Source organism: Carcharodon carcharias, chromosome 10 (assembly GCF_017639515.1).
Source record: "Carcharodon carcharias isolate sCarCar2 chromosome 10, sCarCar2.pri, whole genome shotgun sequence".
Classification (NCBI taxonomy): domain Eukaryota; kingdom Metazoa; phylum Chordata; class Chondrichthyes; order Lamniformes; family Lamnidae; genus Carcharodon; species Carcharodon carcharias.
Genome location: NC_054476.1, coordinates 95,906,683 through 95,926,048, shown reverse-complemented (window position 1 = coordinate 95,926,048; position 19,366 = coordinate 95,906,683). Strand labels below are relative to the sequence as shown.

Below are 19,366 nucleotides of genomic sequence, written 5' to 3'. Positions count from 1 at the left end.
AAAAAATTTAAAGTGCAGAATGTTAAAATAACTTGATAGCTTGACAATTCCACAAACTTTATCTGCCCTTAATGAGCATTTACATCTATTGTCAGTTTCGTAACTGCTACACTGCAGGATAAAGCTCTTGCTCCAGCGAAAGTGGGTATTTGAACCTAGCACTGAATTCAAGTGATCCTGCTGTGTACCAGTTTCCTCCATGTGTGAATCATGTCCCACCCCCCGTTCCCCTACTGGTGAAAAAAGGATCTATTGGAAATGGGGACGGGACTTCCAGATCCAGGTTCCCAGCACCATTTTGAATCAGTCATGGAGTCTCCACAAAAATCTAGGCCACACTGTGTCTGATTCCAATGAGTGCTAAGGCACAAGTATAATCGTTGGAATCGATTCTGATGTCTCCTAACCCTTATTTCTTGGTTCCAGACTGTGTTTTTGATTTTGTAACAAGCTGTTTGTGAGAATCAGCCAATTGCAGTGTGTTGTTAAGGCAATTGACCAACCTTCCTCCCTCCACCAGCTCTATCACTTGGTCATTTGTGTTATTGCTGTTAGTGGGATCTTGCTGTGTGAAAATCAGTTGCCTTATTGCTTAAGTAACATCAGTGACTGCATTGCAGGTGATATACTTTGGACTGTTTTGGATATGTGCTCAGGTTTAACTACAGGTTTTATTATATATTGCCTTCTCCTTTGAATATTTAAGTCACTTTTTATGTATATGTATCCTGTTAAATCTGAAATGCCCTGTTTCTATTTGCGTAAATGTTCATACACCAGAGTTGGCATCTAGTGTGAGTGAACCAGCAGTAGAATTGGATTAGTGAGCCATTCAAAGGCCAGAATTTAATTCCTACAAGAGATTAGCAGATTGTAACTGGCTCTGAGACTTCCAGCAAACAGAGAGAACATTGATGTGGGGCTCAGACAGAAAGGATCAAAGCCCAGTGACTAAGCTTTGCACCATCCCGTAATTCATCAGCTTCTCACTGTGACTACAGAGGCATTGCCATCATTGCAAATTAGGGGTGCTGAAAAAATCTTATCATCACCCACTGTGAGTGTGTGCAGTAAGGGTCATCTCCCTGGTGATTAATACCTTTGTCTAATAGGCATAGCAGAAAACCCAAATGAGTTATCATTGAGTCAGATTCTTTGGCACTTGGGCATTTGGACTTCCTTTACGGAGCCATGAGATGGAGTGTGATTGTGTGAAGCGATGTTATTGTAGGGAGGTCAGGGAAGCAGAGCAGAGAGAAGTCACACGGAATGTTTTCTGTCCTGGCTAATCCACAGACCAGGAATCCACTAAATTGAGGCAGTAATTGACAGTAAAAAAGACTTGCATTTATTCAATACTTTTCCTAAGCTCAAGATGTCTTAAAGCACTTTGCTGGCAGTGAAGTACTTTTGAAATGTAGTTACTTTGGTAATTTGTTCACAGCAAGATCCCACAAACATTATATGATAATGGCCAGATACTTGTTTTTTCAGTGCTGCTGATTAGATAAATAGTGTAATGGAATCTTTTGCATCCACCTGATCCAAGGAGCCTCGGTTTAATGTCTCGTTAAATGTAGCACTCCTCATTGCAATGGCAGCCCAGGTTATTGTATTCAAGGGCTTAGACCAGGACTTGAACCCACAATTTGTGACTGAGAGGCAAGAAAGCTACCATTGACTTCAGTTTTGCAAGAGCTCCTTGAAGCCATTCTCAGTCAAATGTTGTCTTGATGTCGATGACAGACACTCTCACTTCACTTCTTGGGTTCCGAGGCTATAATGAGTCTGGAACTGAGTGGTCCTGGCTGAACCCAAACAGTACATCGGTGAATAAGTGCTGCTTAATAGCATTGTCTCAATGACATGTTCCATCACTTTGCTGATGAAAGGGTGATAATTGGATGGGTTGGATTTGACCTGCTTTTTGTGGACAGGCCATACCCAGCCAATTTTCCACATTGCTGGGTAGATGCCAGTGTTGTAGCTGTACTGGAACAGCTTGGCTAAGGGCACGGCTAGTTCTGGAGCACAAGTCTTTAATACTATAGCCAGAAGTTTTCTAGAACATTTAACCTTTCAGAACATGAGAACATAAGAAATAGGAGCAGGAGTAGACCATATGGCCCCTTAAACTGGTTCCTCCATTCAATATGATCATGGCTGATCTTCTGCCCAAACTCCACTTTCCTGCTCTCCCCATATGCCTTAATTCTCTGAGACCAAAAACATGTCTATCCTAGCCTTAAATATATTGAATATAGTGTTATGACACAGCAGTTTGTAAAGGCTCAGTTACTTTAAATAACTGTCATAACCTATATTTTTAAGTGGTATGTTTGAGATGCAGCTCTAAATTCAGGAATAAGACCACCAGTCCGAGAGCTTTTTATATCAAACTAAATTAAACATTTATTAATTTACAACAAATTAAACATGTACACATGGCTACAAATTATTACTCTCATAACTTTTTAACAAATTCCCAAATTAATCTCCACTAAGGCAATGATAACCAATAGACTTAACCAGACACCAGACAAAGCATTTTCACCTTATGAATTCAAAATGAGGTTCCTTTCAATTTGGTTCCTTTGCAGACAGTTGTAGGTTTACAGGCTTTGACCTCATATGCCTCTGACCTGCACACACAAACTCCTCTCGGGTTGTACCTTGCTGTACCTTTTGAATGCAAATTCTCGTTGTATCACCAGGCCCTTTGACCGCCACCACTTCTAACAATAAAACCCCTTTCATAGTATCAGTTTTATTAGTAATATAAACATTGCTTGGTGTTTCCTAGCTAGGTGCAAGATTTCACCCCCACTCTTGAATGCTCTATTCAATAAAATGCAAATGTCCCCTAGACAGACTAAACATCTATTTAAAAAAAAAAATTCCAATAACATTGTATATATTAATATCTCTTCCTTACGGATGGAGCATCCACAACCCTCTGGGATAGAAAATTCCAAAGATTCGCAACTAATTTGAGTGAAGAAGTTTCTCCTCATCTCAGTCCGAATCCTGAGATTGTGTGCCATGTTTTAGATTCCCTGGCCAGTGGAAACAATCTCTTAGTGTATACCCTGTTAAGCCCCTTCAGAATCTTCTACATTTCAATGAGATCGCCTCTCATTCTTCTAAACTCTAGAGACTGTAGACCCAGTTTACTCAGCCTCGCATTAAGACAACCCCCTCATCCAGTGAACCTTCACTATATTGCCTTCAGTGCAAGTATTCAGTGTCTTCAGCTGTTTCTTCATATCATCCAGAGTGAATTGAACTGCCTGAAGACTGGCATTACCTCAGGAGGAGGCTGAGGTGGATCATTCACTCGGCAATTCTGGCTGAAGATGCTTGCAAATGCTTCAGTGTTGCCTTTTGCACTCATCTGTCTGGCTTCTGCTATTTAACCTGCATATATCCCTGTGTGGGAGCTTCACCAGGTCGGCATCTTATTTTTAGCTATGCCCTGTGCTGCTCCTGTCATGCTGTCCTGCACCTTTCATTGAACCAGATACCCATGTTGCTTACGTGTTCAGTTAGTAACCCACTGAAGTGACCTGTGGCTGACATAACTGCTGGCAAGTCATGTGGTGAAATGGGTGCTGAACGTTTACACTATGTGAGACCCTCTGGCCTCCCCCTCACACACACATTAAATTGGGGTTAGGAGTTCACATGGATCAATAAGAAAACAAGGCGAGTTAGAGACAGGAAGGATTTAGCTATGCAGTTCACTCTACCACATCTTCCAAACAGTCACATTGATGACCAGCGAACTCTTTAGTTTGTCAGCATATGTATTAAATGAGCAAATCTACACAATAGTACAGAGAGCCTCAGATGACATTACAGTCTAGCTAGCAATCCAACTGTCTATTTAATTTCAAACCTTTACTTTTCAAAGATAATAACCAATAGTTTGACTGCTGATTCCAGTATCTCCCACGTGGTTTTATTACAAACTATGCAACCTTTTTTAGAACCTTGCAGCATTCCTCATGGTTCAGTGGGGAATTGCCTGTTAGAAGTTGTGACGACCCATGTGCTGGGAAAAGCCTGCGGGGAGAATCTTCAGCTCGGTGAGCAGGGAAGGGCCCCACTCATCGAGGCGTAAAATGACATGGGGTGATGTTGGGCGTGCATCCCAACGTCATCGTGCATCATTTAGATTTTCAGTCAGGCGGGCGCACAATTGATTCGGCTGCGCACCTGCCGAACTGTCAAAGGCCTATTAAGGCCATTTAACTAACAATTAAAATAATTAACGGAGCTGCCCGTCCAACCTTAAGGTTGGCGGGCAGGTGAAAAGCCCATGTGGCCTTTTCATTTTTCATGGAACCTCATCCACGGGTGGGATGAGGTTTCTTGAATGATTTTAAATTTTATCAAAAATTTTCATTGAAATTAATGCACATGTCCCAGCTCATGTGACCGTTTCGCATGAGGGGACGTGTCATAACATTTTTTCAATACTTTATTGAACTGTTAAAACTTAAAACTAATCTCCCTGAGGCACCTCTGCCTTAGGGAGATTTCTGCGCCACCCCCACCCTCCCGCCCACACAGGGAGCGCACAGCGCTTCTGGGCGTGCATCATGCTGGGCGGGCCTTAATTGGCATGTCCATGTAAAATGATGGCATGGACCCAATTGGGGGCGCCGATTGGGTCCACGCCCGCCCGTGCCCACCCCTGCAAAGCTCCCCCGATCAGGAAAATCCTACCCTGTATTTTCTTTTGCGTGATGTCCCTTTAAGAACAGAGTGGACTGAGGAGTATTTTGAAAGAGGGTTAATTGGTTTCCTGACCATGATGTTATTAATTTCCGAAAAATGCCCATGTGAACTGGGGTTGCCATAGGAATGAACAACTAAGAAGCAAAGGGTAAAATAGAAAGTTAATTGCAATGGGGTTGGATTTCAGCCTTTTTTTCTGGTTAGAACACAGTGAATTTGTGCAAAGAGAAAATAAGCAAGAGATACAAAAGTAGGAGGTGTTCTGTTGAAGGGTCATGAGGACTCGAAATGTCAGCTGTGCTCTTCTCCGCCGATGCTGCCAGACCTGTTGAGTTTTTCCAGGTATTTCTGTTTCTGTTTTTGTTTTGAAAATAAGCAAGGTTCTTTCCATGTGGAACAGTTTTCTGTTTGGCAGTCCTTGAACAGATCCTGATGTTGAAGCAGGTCTCTGAGAATAGAGCAGAGATGGAGTTACTCTGTGTGTTACACAACTGGAAAGGACAGAACCCTGACAACAGGAAAAGTGAGGGATTATGGATCAGGGAAATCAGTCCCTGGGGATTCCATGCCATCAGGACCCGAGAGAGAGTGCATTTGCAGATGTGTACCTTGTTGGTGGTAACCATGTCCTGGGACTTTGGATGGATTAAAGATGCTGATGAATGCAACTCAAGAGCCAAAACAATTGGATTGGAAGTGAGAGATCTTACATAGCGGAGGCCGAATTGGAGAGGCAATGAGATTGCATGTGGTCCCACATTTGTGCGGAAAGTAGTGTGAGTGCTTGTAACTGTGTGAGGCGTATCGATTATTTAAAGTGAAATTTACCTTTTTATTTGAAATAACCTTCACCTGTTAATTAATGTTTAAATTATGTTGATTTTCATTGGTTTGCTACAGTAAAAGTTTTGAAAAATAAAACCTTGTCCAGTGATTTTCTTTCTGTTGGCTTCATGGGAATCCCTTTTTTAAAAAAAAAATGTTATCGGTCTCTACAATGATCATAATGATGTACATGTGTGTGAATGTTATGTGAGGCCTGGACTAAGCTGCAATTTCTCCTACAATCAAGTACCCTGCAAACACTCATTTGGATGGGTGGGGATCTTGAGAGGGAGAGTGTACAAAGGCATTTGAAGGAGATTTAATGAATGGGGAGAATACATAATAGTGGAGGTTGTAGCTGGAATGTGGAAGATGATTCACTGTGTGGAAATATTCCACGATGATATGAAGTGTAAATGGTCTGTGGCAGGAGATAAATACAACAAATTACTTTTAATCATTGCATTTTTTTCTTTTATTCTTATAATTTTTCAGTAGGTACTGAGTTTAGTGGAGAACATTGTATACTTTCCAGGGCTCCTCTTACAATCTTTTAATTTTAAAAGTGCTAAATGTGGTGGGGTGGAGTCCGAAACTAGACACCATGAATGTAAGATAGTAACTAATAAACCCAATTGAGGATTCAATCAGAATGTGGAACTCACTACCACAAGGACTTTTGAGGCAAATAACATAGGTATGTTTAAGGGGAAGCCAAACTAACACACAGGGGAGAAAGGATTAATAAGTTATACTGATAGGGTGAGATGAAGTAGTATGGGGGGGAGCCATGGTGCATAAACATCAGCATTGGCCTGTTGGACTGAATGGCCTGTTTCTGTGCTGTAGATGTACAGTAATCCATGTAAAATGTAATTTGATTCTCTGTAACTTGTTCACAGGATTGTTTCTCTATGGTGAATGTGTCCTGGTTCGGAGGAGGAAGCATGCAATCACAGTACTGGCCCATAAATAATGCTGACATTGACTCCCAGCCATTCATCATCAGTGACCTTCAGGACACCCCCACAGGTTATGGATCTGTGTTAGAGAGGTACTTCCTTGGATCAACAGGTGAGAGAGAGGACATTCTGTACACTTCATGCAAATCAAACTCTTCAAGAAATTTGGGCTTCAGCTTAACTCTCAAGTCTGAACATTGGCCTGGACATTTGGTTGATCGCTGTGATAAGTCATGGCCACAAACAATGTCAGGTTGGGAGTTGGTTGCCTTCAATGCTATTACATACATCAATCTAAGCTATAGCTGAGCTTGCCTGGGGGATGGGGTAGACAAGAAATGGAGAAAGGTGCAGTCACTACTCCAGATAGCGTCTATTCACTGTTGGTAATCCTTCAAAGATCAATGTTAGCAGTGAAAGGAGATTTATTGAGGGCTCCATGATCTCTATGGGAGGCCTTTTAGTTGGACCAGCCATCAATCACTATGGATAAATCGTTGTTGTCCAATCATCTTTTGTGCAACTTTTATGCCCAGTGTTGTATATTTACTCGAGAGGGTCATGATTCACACCCCTAACATCTGCCCAATTTCTAATGGTTTGCAAAAAACACTTTCCACTCCAGGAGCCTTCTCCTCAGATCTGTTCTGACCACATGAGAGTGCACAGATTTAAACTGATTTGCAAAAGAAGCAAATGTGATGTAAGAAAAATGTTTTTCACACAGCGAGTGCTTCGGGTCTGGAATGCACTGCCTGGAAGTGTAGTGGAGGCAGGTTCAATTGAGGCATTCAAGAGAGCATTAGATGGTTATTTAAATTGAAACAATGTGCAGGGTTACGGAGAGAAGGCAGGAGAATGGCACTGAGTCATAGTACTTATTCGGAGAGTTGGTACAGACATGATGGGCCGAATGGCCTCCTTCTGCACCGTAACAATTCTGTGACACTGTGATTCCTGAGGCTCACTTATTGACATTCCACCCCTCTATTTTGACACTCATGACTTACTGATAATGGATTGATTGATTGTTTACATTAATAATTTATTCATATTGGATTGGAGTTCAGCTAGTAATTAGTCCAGTATTCAAGCAATTCAATGATGAAGGGTTAAATTTCTCCAGTCTCAGCATCAGAATAATCCCGGATCTGTTGTTTGCTGTTGTTGAACCAACAATCTTCCCTTGCAGTTCTGCTCAGTGCTTGCGATACGGGCTGTGAAAGAAGATTAAGTGGATGGGTAGAATCCTTGAACTCTCTAGAACTCCCCTGTACTTTGTAAGGACAAAGGTGAGCACAGTTTGAGGAAAGATCATTTAGGCATCAAGCCCGCTCCTCCGATTGACCACAAACAACCCATCCCCTTTCACACTGGAGCCCACTTCCTTTAGTCTCCTTCCACAGGTCCCATCATGGATTCTACTCACCCATTTAATCTATTTCCACAGCAACCAGCTAGAATTCCATTCGATAATTGTTCAGATGAACAGATATTGCTCATTTAGCTTAACCATTTTTGGAGTTGAGGGAGAACATTTACAGAATTTCTCCTCAATGATTAATTAATTGGTGCAGAGTCTATTATATGGCAGAGCTTTTATTGGCAGTACTGGTAATGACCTCATCCCAGTGTAAATAATGATCCCATCAATAGACTCTCCTCACTCCAGTTTAGGAATGTGGGAACAGCAGGAGGCTATTCAATCACTCAAGCCTTTTCCACCGTTCAGTGAGATCATGGCTGATCTATATTTTAACTTCACCCACTCACCTGGATTCCATAACCATTTATATCTCTGGCTAGCAAAATTCTATCAAACTCCAATTTAAGATAATGAATTGAGCTGAGCTTTATTGCTTTCAATGGAAGAGAATTCCACACTTTGCTCCTCCTTTACATGAAGAAGTGTTTTCTAACTTCTGGTTCAGGACAGCCTGGTTCTGATTTTAAGGTTCAGTTACTGTGTCCTAAACTCCCCCATTGGTGGAAAACATTGTCTCCATCTAACCAATCAGTTTCTTTCAAAATCCTACAAACCACAATGAAAACACCCCTTAACTTTTTATGTTCGTGGAAGTGGAAGAGTTGTTGGTCATCTTCCAAAATGCTATAGATTCTGGAACAATGCCTGCAGATTGGGAGGTGACAAATGTAACTATTTGAAAAAGGAGGGAGAGAGAAAACAGGGAACTATAGACAAGCTAGCCCTAACCGCAGTAGTGGGGAAAATGCTAGAATCTATTATAAAGGAAGTGATAACTAGACACTTAGAAAACAATAATAGAATTGGGAAGAGTCAAGAGCGATTTGTGAAAGGGTAATCATGTTTGACAAACCTGTTGGAGAGTTTTGAGGATATTACTAGCAGAATAGATAAGGGCGAACTGGCGGATGTTGAATGAACCAGGATGGGAGGTGTACGCATATGATCTAGCCCCACTACTCCGCAGGCTGCACCATTAATTTAAAAGTCTAATTTTCTCACCAAAGTAGCCAATTGTCTATTTCCCTTACAGGTGCCCAGAATAAAAGAGTCTTCAACTAGACTTCTTTCAACTTAGAATGATTGTTTATTATAAAATGAAACTTCTTTTTAACAAGTTGCAGGTACTGGTTAACTCACAATTGTAATCAGGAAGTATAACGATTTATCGCTTCCTAAAGAATTCCCCCAGCACACACACACACACACACATACACAGACAAACAAAGGACAAACAGATAGAGTCTCTCTGCAGAGATGGGCTTTAGAGGATGGACATTATAAAATAAAGGATAAAGCTCAGAGGGTCTCAGTGGAAATTCTCACCAACTGTTCTCAGGTTTGCAGGTCCAAATGCAGACCAGTTACACTCAGATGAGGGCTACAGGTTGATAGCCACACACAATTGCAGGGAAGGTAGAGAGAGAGAGACAGTTAGGGTAGCTTTCTTTCTTCAGCTTATTCCCCAACAAGACTGCCTTAAAAACCTGCAGGTTCACAACTTAAGTTGTTTTTCACTCCCATGTGATTTCCAGAAGTTCCAACCTTTGCCTTTTCAGATTTTTCCCCATCAGTTAAAGTGATTGCCGTACAAAACAAACAACCAGATCTCCTCAAGTACCATAAAGGTCAGGTGATTCCTTTGAAGGGGCCTGCTTGCTGACAGTTACAAGGTGAACTTATGTCCTTTTAAAAACAAGCACAGCAAGCTATTAGGAAGGCTAATGGTGTTTGGCCTTTATTATAAGAGGATTTGAGTACAGGGGTAAGGAAGTCATGCTGCAATTGTATGGAGTCTTGGCGCGACCACACCTGGAGTATTGTGTACAGTTTACTTGCTATAGAGGGAGTGCAACAAATGTTCACCAGACTGATTCCTGGGATGGCGGGATTGTTCTATGAGGAGAGATTGAGGAAACTGGGCCTGTATTTTCTAGAGTTTAGAAGAATGAAAAGTGAACTAATTGAAACATACAAAATACTTACAGGGCTTGACAGGGTAGATGCAGGAAAGATGTTTCCCCTGGCTGGGGCTAGGGGGTGTCTTGAACCAGGGGACACAGTCTCAGAGTAAGGGGCAGGCCATTTAGGACCGAGATGAGGAGGAATTTCTTCACTCAGAGGGTGGTGAATCTTTGGAATTCTCTACCCCAGAGGGCTGTGGAGGTTCAGTCATTGTGGAGAATGTTCAAGACTGAGATCAATAGCTTTCTAGATAGGAAAGACATCAAGGGATATGGGTGTAGTGTGGGAAAATGGTGTTGATGTAGAAGATCAGCCATGATCTAACTGAATGGCGGAGCAGACTCAACAGGCTGAATGGCTTACATCTGCTACTGTTTCCTATGTTCCTGTATGGGGCAAAGCTGGGTATATGGATTTACTTTATAGATCAGGCATGTTCTAATTGAATGATAGGCTCGAGGGCCCATATCTGAGCCACATTTCCTGCCCGTGCAGCTTCCTGTCATTCTGTGAAGCTGCCCACACAATATTCAAACTGAACGGATGCTAGGATCCATCACACCAGCCAACAGCCACAGCTTCACAGGTCTGCTGGCTTCCTGCTAATTTGGGACACTTGTTATTGAGCTAGTGTCTGCAGGGATGCAAGGAACACATCAAGCTTTTAATGCAAAGGCAGGGCTCGCAAGGGAATATCGTATTTCTCTGAAACTATGACAGCCGGGCCAGTCAGCTCTTACTGATGGACAGCAGGCCTCCTTGATGACATTCCCTTGATAATATAGAGTGGTGTTATTTTAGAAAGTTACCAGTTCGGGGAGTTGATGCTGGGAGCCCCCTATGGAGCCTCAGTTGAGAAATACTCTGTCCAACATGTAACTGAGCACTTCGGTCGAGGAAGGTTCCTCTTCCTGACCCCGGCCTATATCAAGTCTATTGATCTTATGTGGAGCAGCAGCATGTGAAGGGTGGAAGATCAGGCAGGGATGGTGGGGGGTGCAGGATCAGTCTGCGAAGACCCCCACCTCACAATGCTGACTGACTAAGCACAATCACTTGACTGAATTAATAGGAGAGTGAGAGGGCTACAGAGTACCCAGCAGGAGGGAAAAAGACCTGGGGCAGACAACAACAAGTTGTATTTATATAGCACCTTTCACATAATAACAGACCGCAAGGAGAGTTAGAAAGCAAAATTTGACACCGAGTCAGATAAGGAAATATTAGGGCAAAGAGGAAGGTTTGACAGAGTCTTTTAAAGGAGGAAAGAGAGTTTTAGAAATGGAGGGGGAATTCCTGAACTTAGAAGCTTGGCTTCCAATGATGGAGTGATTAAAATCAGGAATGCTCAAAAGGCCAGAGTTAGAGAGGATTGTGGAGCTGGAGGAGATTACAGAGATAGGGAGGGGGAAAGACTATGGAGGGATTTGAAAACAAGGATAAGAATTTTAAAATCAAGGTGATGCTTAACTGGGTCAGTGAGCACAGGGAGAATGGGAGTTGGTGCAAGTTAGGAAATAGCCAGCAGAATTTTGGATGACACAGGGAAACCTTTACGGTCCCATCGGCTGTGGGACTGGAAATTCCCACCCAAAGTCAGCGGGCCTTTGGTTGCTCTGTCAAATTTTTCATCCCGCCGTGACGATTCTGGCCACGGATGGGACTGTAAAATCACAGCCCTCGTCCTTGTCTGTTTTAAAAATGTTTAAGACATCTCGTCGCTTCTCCTTGTGTTTGCTTTCTGTTCGAATGAGCTTTCAGGCTGCATCTGTCATCTTGGAATTCCCAGAATAGAAAGTTCTGCCAACAGGGCTTTACTGGAATTAGAGTATGATCAGGTGATGTGACGCACAGAAATGTGAGAGGAGGGTGGAGGCGGGGGAGGTGGGGGGTTGGTTGGGTGGGGGAGAAGCACGTACACACACACATGCACGCACACACACACACACACACACACACAAACACAGCTGACCTAACCTCCATCAAACACAGGCCACAGTCTGTAAATCAACTCTGAGAGAGTGCAGAGTACAGAGGAACTGCAGGTCATGTAGCTTTCTATGCATTATAGACATGACACACTGAACCCAAATGGTTCATCTGGCAGGTCACAGAGGGTGTGGAGATTCCACTCTGGTCAAGGTAGTAAATAGCCAAAGCATATGTGGGCTAGTGGGTCTAGAAACATAGGACATAGGAACATAAGAACAGGAGAAGGCCATTCAGCTCGACGAGCCTGCTCCACCATTCAATACGGTCATGGCTGATCGAGTACTTCAATACCTTTTACCCACACTATGCCCATAACCCTTTATGTTATTGTTAATCGGAAATCATTCAATCTCTACCTTAAACATGCTCAATGACTGAGCTTCCACGGCCCTCTGGGGTAGGGAATTTCAAAGAATCACAACCATCTGAGTAAAGAAGTTTCTCCTCATCTAGGTCCTTAGTAGCTTCCCCCTTATTTTGAAATTGTATCCCCTGGTCCTGGACACCCCATAAAGGGGAAACATCTTACCTGCATCTACCCTGCCTATTCCTTTAAGTATTTTGTAGGTTTCAATGAGATCACCTCTCACTATTCGAAACTCTAGAGAATACAGGCCCAGTTTGCCCAATCTCTCTTTGTAAGATACTCCCGCCATCCCCGGAACAAGTCTAGTGAACCTTCGTTGCATTCCCCTATGGCAATACTATCCTTTCTGAGGTAAGGGGACCAAAACTGCACACACTACTCCAGATACGGTCTAACCAAGTTTCTATACAGTTGAAGCAAGACTTCACTACTCCTGTACTCAGATCCCCTTGTGATAAAGACTAAAATTCCATTAACCTTCCTAATTGCCTGCTGTACCTGCATGTTAGCTTTCAGTGACTTATGGACAAGGACACCCAGGTGCCTTTGTACATCTACACTTTCTAATCTCTTACCATTTAGGAAATACTCTGCACATCTGTTCCTTCTACCAAAGTGGATAACCTCACATTTTTCCACATTATTTTCCATCTGCCATGTTCTTGCCCATTCACTAGGTGGAATTTTCCATGCCTGTTGGCGGGTGTGATAGGTGGCATGAGTGGACAATATGGCGCGATCAGTTTCACGACGGCGGGAAGGTCATGATTGTCCACTCAGCCCACCAACAGTAGGCTATGTTTCCCGCCATCGGTTGTGGGGAACCTCATTGTAATACATCAGTGTATCATTATCAGGCCATCCCGCCAGACTCTTGCACCCCCACTGAATCGTCTGTCCACATCAGCGGGAAAGCACGCTGACGTGTTTCACAGCAGCATAGAGGCGACGTGCACTTGGCGGCCTGCACTTTGGGTAAACTGGAGGTGAGTGTACAGCAACATTCTGCAGAGTTCACCAGGGTTGCCTGTTGCTTTATAGGCTTCAGGGTGTTGGGGTCAAGTGCCGCCTCCAGCGGGATCAGGGGGCAAGTGCAGCCCTGCTTCTGAGGTGATCTTTGAGGGTGAGGGGGAGCGGGGGACAAGTGCAGCCTTGCCATTGAGGTGACTTGTGAGGAGGACAAAGTGCAGCCTTGCTGTTGAGGTGACTGGTGGCGAGGGTGGTGGGTGGTGGTTAAGGGTAGCCCTGTCTCTGAGGTGACTGGCGGTGGGGGCGTGTTGTGAGCAAAGGCAGCCCTGTAACTGAATATAACGCACAGGCATTTGGGGTGGGGGGGTGGTGGTGGGTAGTGTGGGCGAGTGAAGTGACCACACATTAAGGAAACCTGTATAAAGTGACCATTCCTCTGCAACTGAAATAGTTCAGGGGCAGCCATATTGATATTGTGGGGGTTGGGCTTCTATCTTATCTGCCCACTCAAGCAACGCAGAGGCTTCAAAGTGCCAGCAGGTTCTGCAGAGCATCCCCATCCCGCCCCACCGGCACAGGTTGCAAATTCATGAGCACTTTAGTGGACTGCAGAGCAGTTGGACGACTGCACACATTGTACAATCTCCTTGCTAAAGCTGGCCATGGAGCAGTCACTGCTGGAGATGCTCACAACCCCTTGCAATGTCAGCATCCTGGTTTGGACCAGTCTCCCTGATGGTTCAAGCTAACAGTACAGCCATGCAGCGCACTAAACTCTGACTTTCCAAGTGGTGGCCAGAGCTCTCCGGGAAGTGTTAAGGTGCCTTCACACTTAACCAGGACAGGTTCTTAGTACACCCGTGCTAACCACGTGTCTCTCTCTTTCATCCTGCAGGAGGAGTACATCAGGATCATGGAGACTGGTGAACTAGCTGTATGCCTGATGGCCTACAGAGCATGATGAAGACTGAGGAGAGAGCGACTGAGGCTCCAGGCTGCGCAGAGGCAGGAGCAGCAATCTCTGGAAGAAGTGACAGCTGGGGTTCCCGCACAAGCCGCCCAAGAGCCACAGCGAGCCATGGCTGGTTGGCATCTAGTGACACCCAGGGTCTATAAATGCCACCTTTCATTCTTGCAGATGACCAAGAACGAGTGTCGCAGAAGACAGTGCATGTCCAGGGAACAGGTCGCTCACATCTGCCAGTTACTGCAGGATTTGGCACCACAGGGACATGGAGGGCACTCACTGGCGGTGCTCAATTTCTATGCCAGTGGCTCCTTTCAGGGCTCCACAGGTGATCTCTGTGGGATCTCTCAAGCCTCCACCCACAAATGCATCCATGAGGTCATAGATGCCATCTTCACGAGGGCACACAACTTTGTGCATTTCATCTAGGACCAGGACAGCCAGGATCCAAGAGCGATTGGATTTTCCCAGATCTTGGGCTTCTCGCAAGTGCAGGGTGTGATTGACTGCACTCATGTGGCGCTTAGATCTCCGTCGCTGCACTCGGTGGACTACATCAACTGCAAGGGGTTCCATTCACAGAATGTGCAGCTGGTGTTCAACCATCAGAAACGCATCCTGCAGGTGTGCACACGGTTTCCAGGGACTGTGCACGATGCCTACATCCTGAGTTGATCACAGATCCCTGCAGTCTCCCAGGGTCCACAGAGGCTACAAGGTTGGCTCCTCAGGGACAAGGGCTACCTGCAGAGGACTTGGCTGATGACACCCATGTGGCGGCCTCAGACTGCAGCAAAGCGACGCTATAATGAGGCTCATGCTGCAGCTTACAATTTGGTGGAGCAGACCATCGGGATGCTGAAGATGGGGTTCCGGTGCCAGGACCGGTCTGGTGGAGCCCTGCAATGCGGTCCACAGAGGGTGTCACACATCGTCATCGTCTGCTGTGCCCTTTACAGCCTGGCACTCCAACAGGGAGACGAGCTGGCTGAAGAGGAGATGAAGGAACTGCAAGTTTCCTCCGATGAATAGGACGCCAATGGGGATGAGGCTGAGGAGGTCCTCAGAGGCAATGATGGGGATGAGGCCCTTGCACTGGCTAGACAGGGCAGGCGTGCTTGGGAGGCCCTCATAGCTGCTAGATTTGTGGAGGATGTTGGTGACATGCAGTGAGGTGTCCCCATAGTTCTTCACATTGCAGCTGTGAACGTTTGACTCCTGTTTGGCTTATGGTGGCGCAAAATCCCTCTGTGATAATGCTCCTGTCATGGAGATGCATTGGAGGCCCTGATAGATGCTCAACTGCAGGAGTATAATGACGACATGCATTGAGGACACTCCATGAATCTTCACACAGCCTCTGAGAATGTCTGACTCCTGTCCGGCCAAGGGCAGCTCGCTTGCACTCTGTGAGCTTGTGCTCAGTCATATCATAGAGATGCAGCCATGGAACTTTAGAAGCACCTGACCCTTTGTCCTCCTTCAGTACTTGAGCCCTCAGGAGCTGGAGCACAGCATCAGTGGTCACAGGTGCTGAAGAGATGGAGGCCAGCCCCTCCATAAAGGTGCTGAGAGCACACAGAGAGAATGAGTGAACTCTGTGGTACCTGCCCACTACGTTCTGGCAGCAATGACCAGCACCATCGATGTGGAGGAATCAGTAATGTCTCCAGGGAGTGTGAGGCTGGACCATCACTTTGGTCTGAAGGCTGCATAGAGCACAGAGAGGAGGCCCTGGTCTAGACACCCACATATCTTGTGCAGAAAGGTTTCACATCTGAGTGACAAGAACACTGCTGATCAGAACAATAGGCAGGGAGACATTCTTGGGAGGTTATTGACAATAGTGAACAGTCTGTACAAGTGATTAACACCCGTGCCCAGGCTATGCAACTAATTCTCCTTAATTGTCCTAACCCTGCCTTGGTACTCCCCACACATCCACAGCAGAGATGGAGGCAGCCTGCTGACTGCAACGTCCTGTCTGTGATGACTTTGGCAGGTATCCTCTGAAGGGCCAAGACTTGGAGGGCCCCGACCTGCTTTCAGGCTCCTGCTGTGTGGCAGTGGCACCCTCCTCGGCCTGTGGAACTAGAGCTGCTGAGGTTACAGGAAGACGGAAGTCGAATGGGCTGACGCTCTTGGAGTCACCTAAATGGATGGGCCCAGAGTGTGCACCTATGGATTCTCTTCCCAATGGGTGCCTGGGGTCCCCAGGCTGCCTCATTGAGGAGCAGGGTATCTGGAGTGAGATCGAGCTGCTCAGCACTCCTCTCACGTACACACTGTTAGAGGCCAGCTATGGTCTCTGCGATGGAGTTGAGCCCACGCAGCGGTGCAGGAATGACGTCCTGGACCAAGCTCTCCATGGTGCCTGCTATCCTACCAGTGTTGACCTCGGTGCTTTGGCATGCCGGCGTTATCACCTCAGCTTGAAGGCGGACGGATTCCTCCATCATGCCTTGCAATCTGAGGAGTGTAGCGGACATCCCTTCCTGATGTTCCTGGGCTTGCCTTTGCCGCTCCAGCAACTGTGACGTGACCGAGTCCAGAGGCTCATCATCTGACTCAGACTCAGCAACGTTCTGGCCTCCAGCAGTTCTCCGAGTGCCAGACACCTGGGAAGTCCCTGCCGCCACCTGCAGTGGATCAGACAGTGCAATGTGCTCACCAGATTGTGATCCCGGGGTTACTCTAAAGCTAGGTCCCATCAAGGTGTGTCCCTGTGCTGGTGGAGGGTGTGGGTGAGCACTGTGATGGGACTTCAGGGAGGGTGCCTCCAGCTTCCTCTTCAGAGGTTTCTTTGGGGCTTGATTGGAGGCTCTGGGTCATGGACTCTGCCAGCTGTTTGGCAGAAGTGCCTGCGAAAGCAAGGAGAGATAATTAGTTCATGTGAGTGGCCTGTGAAACAGGACACGTCACTCACAGCATGGTTGTCTGATGGATGTTGCATTGCTGGACTCTCACTTGGTAGAGCAGTGCCAACCTCACCATCAGCACAGGACTAGGATTGCCACCGGCCAGCTGGATGACTCTATTTTCAAAGACTGTGAGGACCTTGATTTCGGGCATTCCGCCACTGATCTGCGACCTCTCTCTTATTGTGTGCCAGCTTGTCCTGCATGGATAGAAATGGAGAAGGTGTAAGCAGGATGCCTGCCAGGCCAGATGACAAGTGTGCCTGGCCTGTGTGGGTGTTGAGTGGTCTCATGGACGGGATGAGGACAATGACGGTGAGTGTGAGAGAGTGAATGGTGATGTCCCTTGAACCGACAGTGAGAGAGGGCCCTGTGGATGTGTGATAGGCTTGTGAGTGTGTGAGCTGAGTGATGAGATGAGTGACTTAGGCTGGCGAAACGGAATGGATCATTCATCCTCTTGCGGCACTGGGTGGCTATCCTCTTTTGCAGGGCATTGGCATTGACCACCGTTACCACCACCTCTCAAGGCAGGCTAGTGCTGTTGCTGCCCATCCTGTGGCCAGAGCTGGGGTAGAGGACATCCCACTGGGTCTCCACAGCATCCAGAAGTCACTTGAGAGACGCATAGCTGAACCTGGGGGCTACAGTCCTCTTAATTTCAGGGCCATGTTTTCCGTGCAGCAGTGGTGGGCTGGAAACACCGAGATGTGTGCCTGCGGCTGGACTTTAAACATAGCGCCCGGTGTGGTACAGTGGCGGGGTGATGGCAGGCAAGCGAATGAGAGCCCACCCACTATGGCAACAGTGTGTTTCCTGGGAGTGCATAAATAATGAGGCGGGTTGGGAATGATATGGCGTGAAAACCCGCCATTGCGGCCGGCGGGTAAAACCTCGTTTTACCTGCCTGTGACCAGACTTCATACAAATTTGGGAAAATTCCGCCCACTAAGTTTGTCCAAATCCTCCTGCAGCCGCTTTACATCTTCCTCACAACACACATTCCCACTTAGCTTTGTATCATCCGTGAATTTAGAAATATTACATTTGATCCCCGCATCCAAATCGTTGATATATATTGTGAACAGCTGGTATCTCGCTAATCACAGCCTGCCAACGGAGAATGATCCGTTTATTCCTACTCTCTGTTTGCTGCCTGTTAGCCAATCCTTAATCCTTGCCAGTATATTGCCTCCTATCCCATGTGCTTTTATATTGCTAATCAACCTCCTGTGGGGGACTTTATCAAAAGCCTTCTGAAAATCCAAGTATACTACATCCATCGACTCTATTTTATCAATTTTGTTAGTAACATCCTCAAAAAAATCCAATAAGTTCGTCAAACATGATTTCCCCTTTGCAAATCTCTGCTGACTATGCCCAATCAGATCATGATTATCCAAGTATCCATTTATCACATCCTTTATAATAGATTCTAGTATTTTCCCTACTACTGATGTAAGGCTAACAGGTCTGTAGTTCCCTGTTTTCTCTCTCCCACCCTTCTTAAATAGTGGGATGACACTTGCTACCTTTCAATATCAGGAACTATTCCAGAATCTATAGAATGTTGGAAAATTATCTCCAATGCATCCACTATCTCTATAGCAACCTCTTTCAACACTCTGGGATGCAGAATATCAGGTCCCAGGGACTTATCAACTTTCAGTCCCATTGATTTCTCCAATACAAGCTTCTTATACTAATTTCCTCCAATCCTATTCTCCCCAGCCCCCTTGGATCTCTCAATCTGGGAGATTTCCTGTATCTTTCCCAGTGAAAACAGACAGAAAATAATCATTTAGCTTCTCCGCATTTATAAATTCTCCTGACTCTACCTGTAATAGACCCACATTTGTCTTAGCAAAATGCTTCCTTTTTACATACTTATAGAAGCTTTTACAGTCCGTTTTTATGTTTTTTGCTAGATTGCATTCATATTCTATTCTCCCTTTCTTTACCAGTTTCTTGGCCTTCCTTTGCTATATTCTAAAAACCTCCCAATCCTCAGGTTTACTATGACTTCTGGCAACTTTATAAGCCTTTTGTTTTAATCTTATACAATCCTTAACTTCATCAGCCACAGTTGACTGCCTTTTTGGGGGGTTTTGCATCTTAAAGGAATGTATAGGTACTGTAAGCTATGTAATAGTTATTTTAAGACTACCCATT

General features: G+C 45.4%; 1 protein-coding gene across 1 annotated transcript in view; it reads left to right on the top strand.

Annotated features, from left to right (window-relative positions):
* The window catches only part of si:ch211-236l14.4 (SITS-binding protein), a 1,411,255-nt gene that overhangs the window by 42,354 nt on the left and 1,349,535 nt on the right, over window positions 1–19,366 (top strand). The window contains exon 2 of the mRNA XM_041196805.1: window positions 6,471–6,642. Within this exon, the coding sequence (XP_041052739.1) occupies window positions 6,471–6,642 (172 nt within the window). The remainder of the gene's footprint in view (window positions 1–6,470; window positions 6,643–19,366) is intronic.